General features: G+C 46.5%; 1 protein-coding gene across 3 annotated transcripts in view; it reads left to right on the top strand.

Annotated features, from left to right (window-relative positions):
* Positions 1 to 13,968, top strand: part of XYLB (xylulokinase) — a 49,608-nt gene that overhangs the window by 30,311 nt on the left and 5,329 nt on the right. For 2 of the 3 annotated variants that reach the window (XM_040636948.1, XM_040636950.1), the window contains 5 exons: positions 304 to 374; positions 1,905 to 2,001; positions 9,640 to 9,698; positions 10,821 to 10,908; positions 13,526 to 13,620. In XM_040636948.1, the coding sequence (XP_040492882.1) occupies positions 304 to 374; positions 1,905 to 2,001; positions 9,640 to 9,698; positions 10,821 to 10,908; positions 13,526 to 13,620 (410 nt within the window). The remainder of the gene's footprint in view (positions 1 to 303; positions 375 to 1,904; positions 2,002 to 9,639; positions 9,699 to 10,820; positions 10,909 to 13,525; positions 13,621 to 13,968) is intronic. The other variant, XM_040636949.1, reaches the window with a different exon arrangement.

Below are 13,968 nucleotides of genomic sequence, written 5' to 3'. Positions count from 1 at the left end.
TTTGAGCAGGGAGGGGACATGCCGCCCTCGATCAAACCTGCTTTGGTATTTCAGGGCTGGTGGGGCAGCTGCCTCTGGTCTGGGCTGTCGGGTAAGAGTGGGCAGAACTGTCTCTAAGAGGATCTAGCCCGGGCCCTTCCAGTTCCTCTCCTTCCTGCTGGAGAGCAGCAACGGGGAGCATTCCCGTCTCATGTGAGGGACAGAGATATGGGGTCATTTCACCCTGTTCTGTCCTAAGTCTTTGAGAAGCTTATCTTTTGTTTTTGATTACCGACAGTGAATCTCTTCCTGGTCTTGTTTCAGGTTTTTATTTTGATGTAATGGAGATCACCCCTGAAATTATCGGGCGCCATCGGTTTAGCGCAGAAAACCAGGTACGTGTGGCATTGGTATTGGAGAGAGTATTCAGTTTAACAGTAGCCTCCCAATTCTGCGACTTGAGGGACTTCGTTCATTCACTCTGCTGTTGCTGGAGCAAACATTTTGATGAGCCAGAGTGCATTGTAGTGCTGGGGAGTCCGCAGGATCTAAGACAGACGCCATTCTCTCTCACACCTACGGGCTTTCTCCGAAGCTAACTCGTGTCCACACTGACTGCCACTGAGAGCCATAGAGCCTGTTCCCTTGGCAAGCTTAGTCCTGCACCTTCAAGGTCTCACATTGTCTCCAGCTCAGGAATTTCTTCGTGATTGAAAGCTTCGGGGACGGGAGGCACTAACATTTATCGAGTGCTGTTTCGCTCCAAGCACCGTACTGGCGGTCTCCTGCAACCCTCGTTGACTGCTCAGGGCATCTTGAGGTCCAGCGATGTCAAATCATGTGCCCAAGTCAGCAGGGCCGGGGGGTGGAACGGAGGGGGCCTCCGGACCCAGTCCTCCCTTGCTCTGAAGCAGTTTCCTTTCCGCTCCACCATGAGGCCTTTCCTACATGGGTTTGAGTAAGTTGCTCTGTCTAGTGACTGTTACAGTTAGAGTTGGCATCCGGTTTGTGGCCCATCATATATTGGGTTGTAAGTGGAGAGCTTTATATAAACTGTAGGGGGAAGGGTTCATCTCGGTCTTCTGATGAAGGGTCTGTTCAGCTTCTGTTGTTCATACAGAGAAGATAGGCCTGTTCCCTTTTGCATGCACCTGTCGAGGTCTATCAGGGAGAAGGTAGGGTCCGTAACTGGTGTCAGGGGCTAAGGCATGGGCGAAGCTGGGGTTGACACCTGTCAGCATTAGCCTGAGGGACACGCCACATCTGTGGGTTCTCAGCGTTAGCTCCGGATTCTCACTTAGTGTCAAACACCTAGACCAGGCTCTCTTGTCCCATTTGATCGTTATGCCCACCCTGAAACACAGGTGCCACTGTGACCTCGGTTTTGTTAAGAAAGAAAATGAAAATCCCAGCAAGATTTACATTAACTTATCAGAGTTGAACCCTTGGTGGCCTGAGACCGAGCGCTCTGATGTTCTGTGTCCCCAAAGTGAACACGCCTGAGGCTGGGGGCATGTATGTGCGAGTGATGTGTGTGTGAGCATGTGCGGCGGGTGCTTAGTGGGTCAAGAGCCCAGCTGCCTGTGAGCCGCCCTGGAGGCCTGAGTATGAGTTCCCGAACCGGGCTGTCATTTAAAAAGACAACATACACGCGCACGCACACACACATGCACACGCATGCACACACATGCACACTCACCCACCCACATGCACACACATGCACATGCACCCACACACAATGCATGAGCACACACACGCACACACATGCACACTCACCCACCCACACGCACACACATGCACACGCACCCACACACAATGCGTGCGCACACACACGCACACACATGCACACGCACCCACACACACGCACACACACAATACAGGGACAACAAGGGGTCTTCACTGTGCCTGCTTTCTCCTGGGGACAGGTCTCAGCATTTCCTCGGGCTGTGGAGATCCGGGCACTGATTGAAGGGCAGTTCATGGCCAAGAGGATCCATGCCGAGGCCTTGGGCTACCGAGTCAGTAAGTGAGCTGCGGTGGCTGTGTTCTGGGGTGGGACCCTCACAGCCTGCCTTCGGGCCAGGCCTCGCACAGCACTGTCTGTTGAGGCTTCATTCCAGGGACAGGAGGGAGACGAGCCCGGCCCCTGGTGGCTGGGGAGAAGGTGAGTCAGTGGGCCCATGCGGTCAGGCAGGGACGAGGAGGCAGCTTGTTCCTGCTTCTCTGCTCTGTCCCCAGTAGCCTGACCTCGGCGAGTAGCTGTAGCACTTAGAGACCTTTCTGTAATCCGGACCTTCAACATGCAGACACAGTGTCCCAAGTTCTGGACCTGAGGACATGGGCAGCGCAGGTGGGAGAGGTCTAGGCCAGGGCCATCTGCCTGTGGGCACAGTCTGAGTGCTTCGGCTTGGACGGGGAAGAATGGGGAATGCAGAACCACTGTCCCAGCTGAGAGGTCCAGGAATGGAAAGGCAGGGCAGGGTGGGTTGGGGATTTCTAAGAACTTGAGCTATGGAATGGGCAGCTTTAGGAGGGCAGCGAATTCCCCTTACCGCCGGCCCTGGAATGGTCTGGGGCAGAGGCTTCTGCCGGGAGGGTGGAGTCCGGGTGTCTAAGATGTATTTGTCCCCCTGGGCAGCAGCTGTTGTCACTAGAGAAGGTAGAAAACCCCAGAAGTCTCTTTGCTTGAGCGGCTCCTCATGATACTTTCATGGACAATCTGAGCTCTGTGTAGTATGTTTTCTGACTTCGAACCAACCAAGTGCAAGCATACTCTAGAAATCAGCATCAGGTGAGCCTTTTCGAGAAGCTGCACACACACGCACCTCCCCAGCAGCCTTGCCTGTCTGTGGATGCATAACGGAAATGTGTACACATGGTCTCTAAGGATGTACAGGAGAGCATTCATCACGGCACTGTGCTTACTAGCCCCGTGCTGGAACCCAACTTGGGTAGTAGGATAAGCGCATTGTGGAGTATTCGTGCAGGGTGAGGCTACACAGAAATGAAAATAAACCAGCCTCCACCACGGGCAAGGAAATGGGTGACTCTCACAGACGTCGCTCGGAGCAAAAGTATCAGACACAAAAGTACGTGTGGCAGGGTTCCATGTACGTCAAGTTCAAAACCAGACTGTCTCTGGAAGCCAGGGCAGCGAGCAGCTACCTGTCAGAGGTAGAGGACCTCTGGGGTGTTGGTGGTGTTCTCTTCCCTGAGTTACATGGGTGTCTTGAGTTTGTGAAAATTTGTCAAGCTGTCAGCTTGTGAGGTGTTACGTACGTTTTTCAGGGTGTGTGTGTGTGTGTGTTCAACAGAAAGTTTAAAATAAATAAAATGACCATGATGAATATTTCCATTACGCTCCATTCCATCACTCAAAGTGTAAAAAGAAATTCCCCAGGGGGCACCTGGGTGGCTCAGTTGGTTAAGCATCTGCCTTTGGTTCAGGTCATGATCCCAGGGTCCTGGGATTGAGTCCCGCATCGGGCTCTCTGCTCAGTGGGGAGCCTGCTTCTCCCTCTCCCTCTACCCCTCCCCCTGTGCATGCTCTCTCTCTCTCTCTCTGAAATAAATAAATAAAATTGAAAAGAAAAGAAAAGAAAAGAAAAGAAAAGAAAAGAAAAGAAAAGAAAAGAAAGACATTCCCCAGAGGTCTCCAAAGATTCCAGAATCCCCTGAAAAGAGATCAGTGAGCAGGGCAGGGATGGTGCTGAGTTCGGCGCCCAGTGCCTGGCATGAAGGGCTCTCCGGCCAGCAGAAGGTGGCACTTTATGGGGTGCTGGCCCCAACAGTGTGCAGGAAGAGGCAGTGAGAGCAGAGAGGTCCTCCTGGGCACTGGAGGGGTGATGGGATTGTGCCATGATTCCCAGCCTTTAAAGCATTTTTGTGCAAACCCGCATAAAGTTACTTATCCTCTTAGCAAGCTTAAAGGCAGCGTCAAACCTGTCTTGCCAGCTCTGCTGGGTTCCTCTCAAATAAGATTACATAAATGAGCGTGCTTGCAACCCCAAGAAGGGCTGCACCAATGTGAGGCATCATTCTCCTGGCTGCTGTGTGGACTGACCCATGTTCTTAGGTGACTTGCTTCCATAACTCGACGTTATGTTCATGAATTCATCCGTGTGAATTAGCGTAGCTTCTGTTGTCAGCTCTCACAGCAGTGTGGTATTCCATCACGTGATTTACCACGATCGATTTATCCATTGTTCTGTGATGCACATTTGCTCTTTCCAGCTCAGTGTTATGAACCGTGCCGCCACGAACAATCTTGTGCCTGCCCTTGGCTGATTTTTCTTTTCTTCTCTTCTGTGTAACAGGTATCGGTAGTAAACTGACAACCTGAGTGTATGGATTTTGTTTCTAGAACTTGTCGTGTTTGGCTAGCACAACGTTTACTTTGTTAATCGAATACCTTTAGGCTGGGCCTGCTCACTCAGGTGCCACGTTGGGACAGTGCTGCCATACACTAGCCCGGTCCGCTCAGTTACTCCCTTCTCCTGGCCCCGCAGACGTTTCCACTGTTGGCATCCGAGCGTAATGGCCCTGCTGCTGCTGCTGCTGCTGCTGCTGCTGCTGCTTCTTTAAGATTTTATTTATTTATTTGAGAGAGACAGAGGGCGGGGGGAGAGCATGAACAAGGAGAGGGGGAGGGGGAGAGGAAGAAGCAGACTCCCCACTGAGCAGGGAGCCCAATGTGGGGCTCGATCCTAGGACCCTAAGATCATGACCTGAGCCAAAGGCAGATGCTTAACCGACAGAGCCACCCAGACACCCCCTCTTCTCTCTTTTCTTTACCTCCCATTTCCCAGTTCCAGAATGTTACTGTTTGGTGTGCATTACGCATCAATAATTATTTAAATTATACACTTGGTAGCTTTCCTTGATTACCACTATTTATTATATCGCACATCTAAGTGGCTTTGTATCTGGCTTTCATCTTTGCTTCAGGACATCCTTGACTAATTCTTCCATGTAGAGGTGGGAGTCTGGGGATGGTCTCTGACTGAATGAAAACAGTTTAATTTTGCCTTCACACTTAAGTACTCCTTTTATAATACGTGAAGTCTGAACTCAAAGATCATATTATTTTAGAACTTTGAAAATAACATTCTGTTGTCTTCTGACTTTTAGCGTCACCAAGAGAAGCTCATCTGAATGGTATTTTTTTCCTCTGCAGAATCTTCTAGAATCTTTTCTTTCTTAGGATTTCGAAATTTCTCAACTAAAGTCTAGGTATCGGCCTTATGCGTTCATTGTGCCAAGCACCCGCTGGCCCCTTTTGCCTGAATATATCTAACTTTTTCTAGCTTGGGAAAACTTATCACATCATTTCTCCAATGACTTCTTTCCCTTCATTTTCTCTGTTCTTTTTACTAGAATCCGTAGTAGACTGGTGGTTTCCAACAGATGTGATTTTGCCCCCTAAAGGATATTTGACGATATCTGGAGACATTTTTGGTGTCACAAATGGGGAGTGCTCCTGGCCTCTCACCGGCAGAGGCCAGGGACGCTGTTGCCCATTCTGCGGTGTGTGCGACAGCCCCCCACAGCCAGTGATTACCCAGCCCACATGTCAACTGTACCAAGCTTGAGAAACCCTGTATTATACAGACCGGATGTTGGTTGTCTGGCCCTAATTGTGTTTTGCTTTATTTCGTCATAGAACTTGTCATTATCAGGGGGCCGTGGCTGGCTCATTCGGAAGAGCATGTGACTCTTCATCTTGAGGTTGTGAGTTCGAGCCCCATGTTGGGTGTAGAGATGACATAAATAAATAAATAAAATTTTTAAAAAATGAGCTTGTCACTATCATGCTCTATTTTTAAATGCCTCTGTTTACAGTCTGTCCTTCCTCCACCAGAATATGAGCTCTTTGAGAGGAAGACTCTCATCTGTCTTGTTAAACCATCTATTCCTACTTCTCAAACTACTACCAGGTGGTAACTGGGCTCTCCCTTAATATTTGTAGACTGAATAACTCTAAAAGGATAAATGAATTCTGTGTCTTCTAACTTTATTCTGTCTCTTTCCTTATCACTTTAAATCATAGGAAATTTCCTGGATTGTATCTGTCAGGTTATTATATTAGATATGGCTGTGTTTATTCTAATTAGTTTTTCCACCTAAATGTGTTTATAATCATATATCACTTTTTAATTTTTTTCAACTCTTTCTTGTGTCCCAGTTCTTCTTCATAATGGCTTATTCTTTTTTATGGATTCTGTACCCGTTCGAATACACCAGAAGATAAATATTGGAATTTTTTCAAATTTGCCCTTTTGTTGCCTGGGTTCTTTTCCTTCTAAGGTAGTCTGTTCACATTGATCTTTCTCTTTTATGCCATTGTTTTTTCTCAACTGTCTTGGCTGTGGGTTCGTAGTACTGGATGAGTAACTGGTTCTCAGTGTAGACAGCAAGCCTAGGTTGCTGTTCAGGTGCAAGGTCCCTCCTCCCCGTGCCCCCCACCCCAGTGCCACCTCCCTGCCCCACCTGCGCTCTCCAGGCTAGAGAAGTAGATGGGGTGACAACAGGCAGATTTAAGTTGAAACTTGCAAGCATTGTATAAGCTTTAAAGCTGACAGAGGCTCTCCTCATGCCACAATCGGCAGGATTTTATTTTGGTTGGAAGATGAATGTAGCTTATTTCTCTTGGGTGCATGTCTGTCCCTTTCCCCGTCTGCCAGGCAGCTCAGTGTTACTTCAAGTTCTGATTCTCCTCAAGCCCTCCAGGCACCCTCCCCAGGTCGCTACTCACTTTGGCTGGAGGGCAGTTCTTTAGCGTGAGGTCAGATGCTGCTGCTGCTGCTGGAAATGGGGAGAGGCAGAGAGGCAGAGAGATAGAGAGGTTTCTGAAATCATTGGTCTAACTGACAGTGCATGAGGGTTCCCACATCCCCACCAACGCTTAGCATTAAGCACCTTTGAATCCTTTGCTAATCTGAGGGATATAAACTACTATCTCAGTGTTACTTTCATTTGCGTTTTTTGGTTTTTTTTCACTAATAATGATTTGGAACAGCTCTTTGTAACTTTGGTTTTTTTCCTCCGTGAATTGGCTGTTTGTATCTTTTACCATTTCCCCGTATTGGATTTCCCATCTTTTTCTTAACGATTTGCAGGAGTTTATCATGTACTTTGAATGTTACTTGTCAGCTTTCTGTGTCGCAAGCATCTTCTGTCATTTGTCTGTTAACCTTATTTATAGTGTTGGCAACTGAACAGAATTTTGACTGAATTAAACCTGCCAATATTTCGTTTTAAATTTTTTGCTTTTGAGATACTGTTGAAGAGGTTTTCCCCTCTTCCAGTGCCACAGAAATGTTTTTTTTTTTTTTACATTTTGTACTGTTCGTGGAACTTCCACATTTAGGACTCTGATCCTTCTGGAGTTCACCTTTGTGAATGGTGTAAATCGGGATCCGGTTCAATTTTTTCCCACCTGATGACCCAGTTCTCTTTTCCTCCATTACTTGTAGTGCCCTCTTTATCATTTATCAAGTTTTTTTTATATACGTGGGTTTCTCTCTGCTTCCCCTTTTCCACTCCATTGGCCAATTGGTCTGCTCTTGGGACAAACTATTATTATGGCTTTGTAGTTTGCATTAGTTGGCCAGGTCTGCATAACGAAGTACCACAGACCGGATAAATCAAACAACAGATATTTATTTTCTCACAATCCTGGAGGCTAAAAGTCTGGGATCAAGGTGTCAGCAGGGTTCGTTATTCCCGAGGTCTCTCTCCTTGACTTGTAGATGCCTGTGTCTTCACATGGATTTGCCGCTGTGTGTCCTAATAGACTCTTCTTATAAGGACAGCAGCCATATAGTATTAGAGCCCACCTAATGGCCTCATTTCAATTACCTACCTTTTTAAACATGTATCTGTCTTTATCTCCAAATACAGTCATATTCTGAGGTACTAGGAGTTAGAACTTCAACATACAAATTTTGAGGGGACACAGTCCAGCCCAAAACATGTCTTAATATCTAATATAGCAATTCACCCCCTCACTTTTCTTTTTCTCAGTGTTGTCTTAGCCATTTATGGGTCTTTATTTTTCCATAAATATTTTATACTAAATTGATTCGGTTCTTTAAAAAAAAATCCAGTTGGAATTTAATTAGGTTGCATTGAATTTATAAATTAATTTGAAAAAATTGACACTTTTAAAATGTTAGTTCAAATCCACCCCAAGACCGTGGAATATCTTTTAATTTACTTAGATACTCCTTTTTGTGCTTTAATAACAGTTTCCATTTTTTTCCTCATAGAGACTTCTGAGTTCTTTGCTAAGGTATTTCCTAGCTACATTATATTTCTGGTTGCCATTGTGAATGGTAATTTATTTTCTATCACATTTGGTAATTGATTATTGCTAGAAATGCCATTGATCATTTTAAGTTGATTTTTGTGTCTGGAAACTTTTTAAAATTTAGTTAGTTTGCCTATTTTTAATTTTTCTTTTTTTTTTAAGATTTTATTTATTCATTCGACAGAGACAGAGACAGCCACAGCCAGCGAGAGAGGGAACACAAGCAGGGGGAGTGGGAGAGGAAGAAGCAGGCTCCCAGCAGAGGAGCAGAATGCCGGGATCACGCCCTGAGCTGGAGGCAGACGCTTAACCGCTGTGCCACCCAGGCGCCCCTATTTTTAATTTTTCTAAGTAGATAATTTATTGTCTGTAAATAATAATGGTAGTTTTATTTATTTTCTTTCAATCCTTATACTTTTATTTATTTTTCTTGCCTTATAGGCGTGGCTAGTATAACTAGTACTATGTGACAGTGTATTGAATAGTACGAGTCTTTGTTTTGTTCCTACTATTAATAATCTATTGCTGTGTAACAAATTATTTCAAGACTTAGCAGCTTAAAACAACAATGAACATTTATTATCTTACATCTTTTCTGTGTGTCAAGAATTTGGGATTAGCATAACTCAGTAGTTCTGGCTGAGATCTCTTCTAAGGTTGAGGTCAGTATGTCATCTGGGGCTGCAGTCATCTGAAGGCTTGACTCAGGCTGTAGGATCTGCTTCCCAGGTGGCCACCTCACAGGGCTGTTGGCAGGAGTCCCCAAAGTGAGGGATCCAAGAGAGTGATCTACAACAGAACAGGATAGAAGCCTCAATGTCCTTTATGAGCTACTCTTGGAACTCACACTCCACCATTTACACAATATCCCACAGGTCAGGAGTCAGTCTTATTGACTGTGAGAGGAAACGACGTGAACGTAAACCTATCGGGAGGCAGGGGGTCATTTGGAGGCCATTTTTTGGGGTCTGGGAGGCATACCAGTCTTCCAGAAAATACTTCTAAGTGTTTCTGTTAAGAATGACATTTGTTATGAATTTTGGATAGATGGCCTTTAATTTAAATTAAGTTCCCTTCTATTCCTGGTTTGTTGACAGATTTTTTTTTTTAATGATTTAAAAAAAAAAAAAAGTGAAGACAGTAAGAGGTTGGTGGGGCAGCAGCCTCACAAGCAAATTACTTGTGACAAGCCTGCATGGACAGAACCAGCTTTGGATCTCTCTTGAGTCTGTGTGATAAGCAAGAGGCATTGGCCCAGTACAAGCCCTTTGTGGCTGAAGAACTCTGGAAAAGTCTTTTTTGTCTTGGGGAGATTGTTACAGCCATCAGTGTTTTCTTCTTCCTTGCAGTGCCCAAGACAAAGATTTTGGCCACTGGAGGGGCATCTCACAACAGAGATATCTTACAGGTATGTGTTGGTAGTAGGCCAAGTAGTAGGGCCTCTTCCATGTCTGTTACTTCTAAAAGCCAGACACTGTCCAATAAGGACTGCCTCTGTTCCCCCTCCTGCAGATGTCTGACAGTCAGACTATCACATCATGGGGCTCTCAGTGTCTTACTGGGACACTGAGCATTTTTGGATGTAGCCTGAGGATGTAGCCTGAGGCTGTATCAACTATTGACTTATAATATACCTGTCTTAGGTAAGATTCTCTAAAAGAAGAGCCTGAGATGAGAATTCTTCTGTAAGTGGGTTGTCGAGACGGTGCTCCCAGGAGAGAGTGAGGGTTGCAGGTAGGGCCAGGAGAAATGATAAGCAAGAATGTGGTTTCAGCTTCAGTTCCATCCCATAGGGAAGATCTGAAACATGAACTGTACCACAGACTTGGTTCCACCTTGGGTAAGGGGGCCAAGTGGCTAACCTGGAGAGAGGTGAGAATAACTTCCTGTGAGAGGCATCCTCTGTTCAGCCAAGAGCAATTCCTTTGATGAGGGGCAGCTGTGAGCCATTAGCAGCCAATACTCACAGCATCTGGGGGAGAGATGCACACCAGTCCAGTATTGGAATCCAAATGGGCCATCAGTGGCATCCACTGTAATATTTCCAGTCAACTAAGACTCCCAGGTCTTTTCCATGTGAGCTCCACTCAGTAGAGGTCCTCCATTTTAAAATTATGCAATTTATTTTGGGGAGCTAAATGGAAAAATTTATCCTTATCCCTGTAAGACATGCCCTCTTAGTTTGGATTTGTTTGAATTTGTTGACATTAGTCTCTACCTCCAGCGATCTCCACCTTAATCATTTGCTAAGTATACTTTCTTAATCTTCCTCCTTGTCTTTGATAAAATGGTTAAATAGTGCAGGGACAACCTGGAGAGCTGTGGCCCTCCACTAGAAACTTCCCCCAGGTCATCCTGACTCTATTAGTATCAGGATGGCATGGCTGAGTATACTTACTTGAAGGCAGTAGAGATGGAATGGAAGGCATCAGAAGACACATGAGGAAAAAAAGCATAGAAAACGTGTGCCAAATATCTGTGTTCCCTCCAAGGAACAGCTTACCACAGTAAGAACTTCCCTCCTTTCCAGGTGCTTGCAGATGTGTTTGGCGCCCCAGTGTATGTCACAGACACTGCCAACTCGGCCTGTGTGGGCTCTGCATACCGAGCTTTCCAGGGTAGGTCAAGGGATGGGGAACAGAGGCTTCTGGAAGAGTTGGGGCACTGGCTGGGCTGAGGAGGACAGAAGGGGGGAGGTTGGGATGTTCCCAGTCTTTAGGGATGTTGGAGTCTTGGGTTTTAGTTTCATTTTTCTCTCTCCTAGCAGGCAAGAGCCAACCCCAAACCTTCTGTTCTTTTATTCTGTACTTAAAGTTGGGGAAAGAAAAGTAGGTTCCTAACTGAATGAGGCTTGGTCACGGTCAGGCTTAGCACAAGGATATTGGGAAAGGTCGCAGGACATTCTTGAGGGCACATGGGTGTGGGTCTGGACAGCTGGTGGGCAGGAGAGGTGGATGAAGTCCAGGGCTATCTTTTCAGGAAATGCAGGAAGTGGAGACAAAGCTGAAGGCTTCAGAGCCAAACAGTCCAGTACCCTGGACAGCTCCATGGGGGCCCTTCGCTCTGATGGAGGCCTCGCTGAAACTCGGATCTCCCCCGTTTAGGCAGGTTCTCAGTGAGTGCTGCCCATGCCCACAAGGGGCCCATTTAGTCAATTTGCCCTGTCCTCTGCCTGCTCAGACTGCTTCTCCAGCTGCTCATTTATCTCAAGGGCTCTCTTCCCTTTGGCAGTTCTATTCATGCATTTACTCTTCACTTTTTAACACACCTATTTAAACTTACATGTTTCTATCAACATTGAGAATTAATTGGGGACCAGATCCTTCTCTTAATAATTAACCTCTTACTCTTTTATTCCCCTCCCTCTCTATCTTGTCTACCTTACCCCACCTCAGGCCACCTCCTGTGTCAAGATCACTGGGTAATTTATTTCCAGATTGTGTTTTTAATTAAACTTTACATCATCTTGGCTTTTATTTGCACTTTCCTATGAATTTCTCTCTAATTCCCTATAGTTTCTTTCTCCTTTTTCTTTTCCATGATAGTTTTGTTGGACTCTACAACCTAGATAAGTTTAAGAGGGAATTCAGTAGGTGATAATTTGGAGGCCTTACATGTCCAGCATGGGCTTTGTTTCACCCTCCAAATGAATGCTACCTTGTGGGGTGCCTGGGTGGCTCAGTCACTTAAGCATCTGACTTTGGCTTGGGTCCTGGGACCAAGCCCCGCATTGGGCTTCCTGCTCAGTGGGGAGCCTGCTTCTCCCTCTCCCCCTGCTCCTCCCCACACTTGTGCTCTCCCTCGCTCCCTCTCTCTCTCTCAAATAAATAAATAATCTTTTTTTTTAAAAAAAAGAATGCTACCTTGTTTGGGCAAAGGACTCTAACTTCAAAATACTTTCCGTCAGCCACCTTGAAAATACGGTTCCATAATCGTCTGGCCCTTAGTGCTGCCCACGAGAAGCCCAGGGCCCACTTCTCACTCCTCCTTCTGCTAAAGCTGGAAAGGCGCTGCCCTTTAGGGACTCCACTGCTATGTGGCATTGCGTTTCTTTTTTATTTTTCCTTTTCTGTGCCTATTGTGTTGCCAGAGGTTACCTGGGGCACTGCCCCACTCTGCCCTCCAAAACCAAAGCCCAAGCTAAGTCCAAGCACACTGGTCCTCACCCCGAGGTGTCTTAGCCACTTCACATCTGTTCTTCCCAGCTGTGTCCGGGCTGAACCTCACACATAGGCGGTCTCTGAATGAGTGGACAAGGGACCAGTGTCTTTTGATTGGTCTCTCTGCTGCCCACCCCATTCCCATGCAGCTCTGACGTGAGATATCCCAGCATCTACTTGGAAGCTGGGCCTCGTGTCTTCCCTGGGCCCTGCCTCACTTGCAGTGGTCCTGTGTTTCCCTGCCTCTCTGATACTACTCCAACTGCCTAGAAATTCCTCGCTTTTCCTGCCCACCGATGGCAGCCTTCCCTCCTTTCCAGCCCTGCGCTCATTTGCTTGGGGAGTATTTATTGAGTGCCTCGGGCATGCAGGAGGTGTGCGAGGCTCCAGGGCTCTTCTGGAGACCCAGTCCCTGGCTTCACAGAGCTTCTGGCTCAGCAAGGGAGGGACCTTCAATCTGTGGCCAGAAATTGCATGAAGTCTGTGAGGACAGCAGATGGTACTTAGGGATGGAGGGTTAGGGAGCCTCCAAACAAGTGACACTGTGAGCTGCAGCTTCTCTGAGAAGAGCGCAGGTCCGTGAAGAGAGGAGGCCGGGACACTCGACACAGTGAAAAGGCTCTGAGGTAGAAGGAATCATAAGCAGCCTGGGGTGGCTTCAGTGCAGTGAGCCATGGGGAGTGGAGCCAGGTGAGGGAGGAGAGGCAGGCAAGTCCTCCTGTCAGGCGCCGGCGGGGGTGGGGTGGGGTGCGGGTTAGCCGCCCTGCTGTGACAGGTGCTGTCTCAATGAGCAAGACAAACTAGGGCCTGCTGGGGCGGGGTCTGCACATCAAATTTCTCTCTTCTCTCTCTCTCTTTTTCTTTATCAGTTTTACCGAGGCACAATTTATATGACATCAAAGTCACCCAATTTTAAGTGTACAACTCAGTGATTTTTTAGTAAATTTACTGAGCTGTGCAACCATCACCATAATCCCATTTTAGAATATTTTATCACCCCAGAGATAAGATGCTATTTTCAGTTAATGTCTTCATTTGCAGCATGCACTGATGTGAAATGAGCTTTCCCTTCTAGGCCTTGCAGCTGGAACAGACGTGCCCTTTTCAGAGGTTGTGAAGTTAGCCCCAAATCCCAGATTAGCTGCTACCCCAACTGCAGGAGCTTCTCAGGTGAGAGACCATCAGGATTTGGTCATAGCCTTTGCATTGTGAAAACCAGCTATAGTTAACTCTTGAACAACACAGGGGTGACAGGTGCCGATCCCCTTGCAGACACGAAAATGTACATATAACTTTGACTCCTGTTGACCAGAAGCCTTACTGATAACATAGTCAATTAACACATATTATATATATTGCGTGCATTATATACTGTATTATTATAATCAAATAAACTAGAGAAAAGAAACTGTCAAGAAAATAATAAGCAAAATACATTTACCATCTACTCTATCGAAAAAAATCCACCTGTAAGTGGACCTGCACAGTTCAAACCCGTGATGTCCAAGGTCAACTGTA

Source organism: Ursus maritimus, unplaced genomic scaffold (assembly GCF_017311325.1).
Source record: "Ursus maritimus isolate PB19 unplaced genomic scaffold, ASM1731132v1 scaffold_20, whole genome shotgun sequence".
Taxonomy (NCBI): domain Eukaryota; kingdom Metazoa; phylum Chordata; class Mammalia; order Carnivora; family Ursidae; genus Ursus; species Ursus maritimus.
This window is presented reverse-complemented; position numbering and strand designations above follow the sequence as displayed.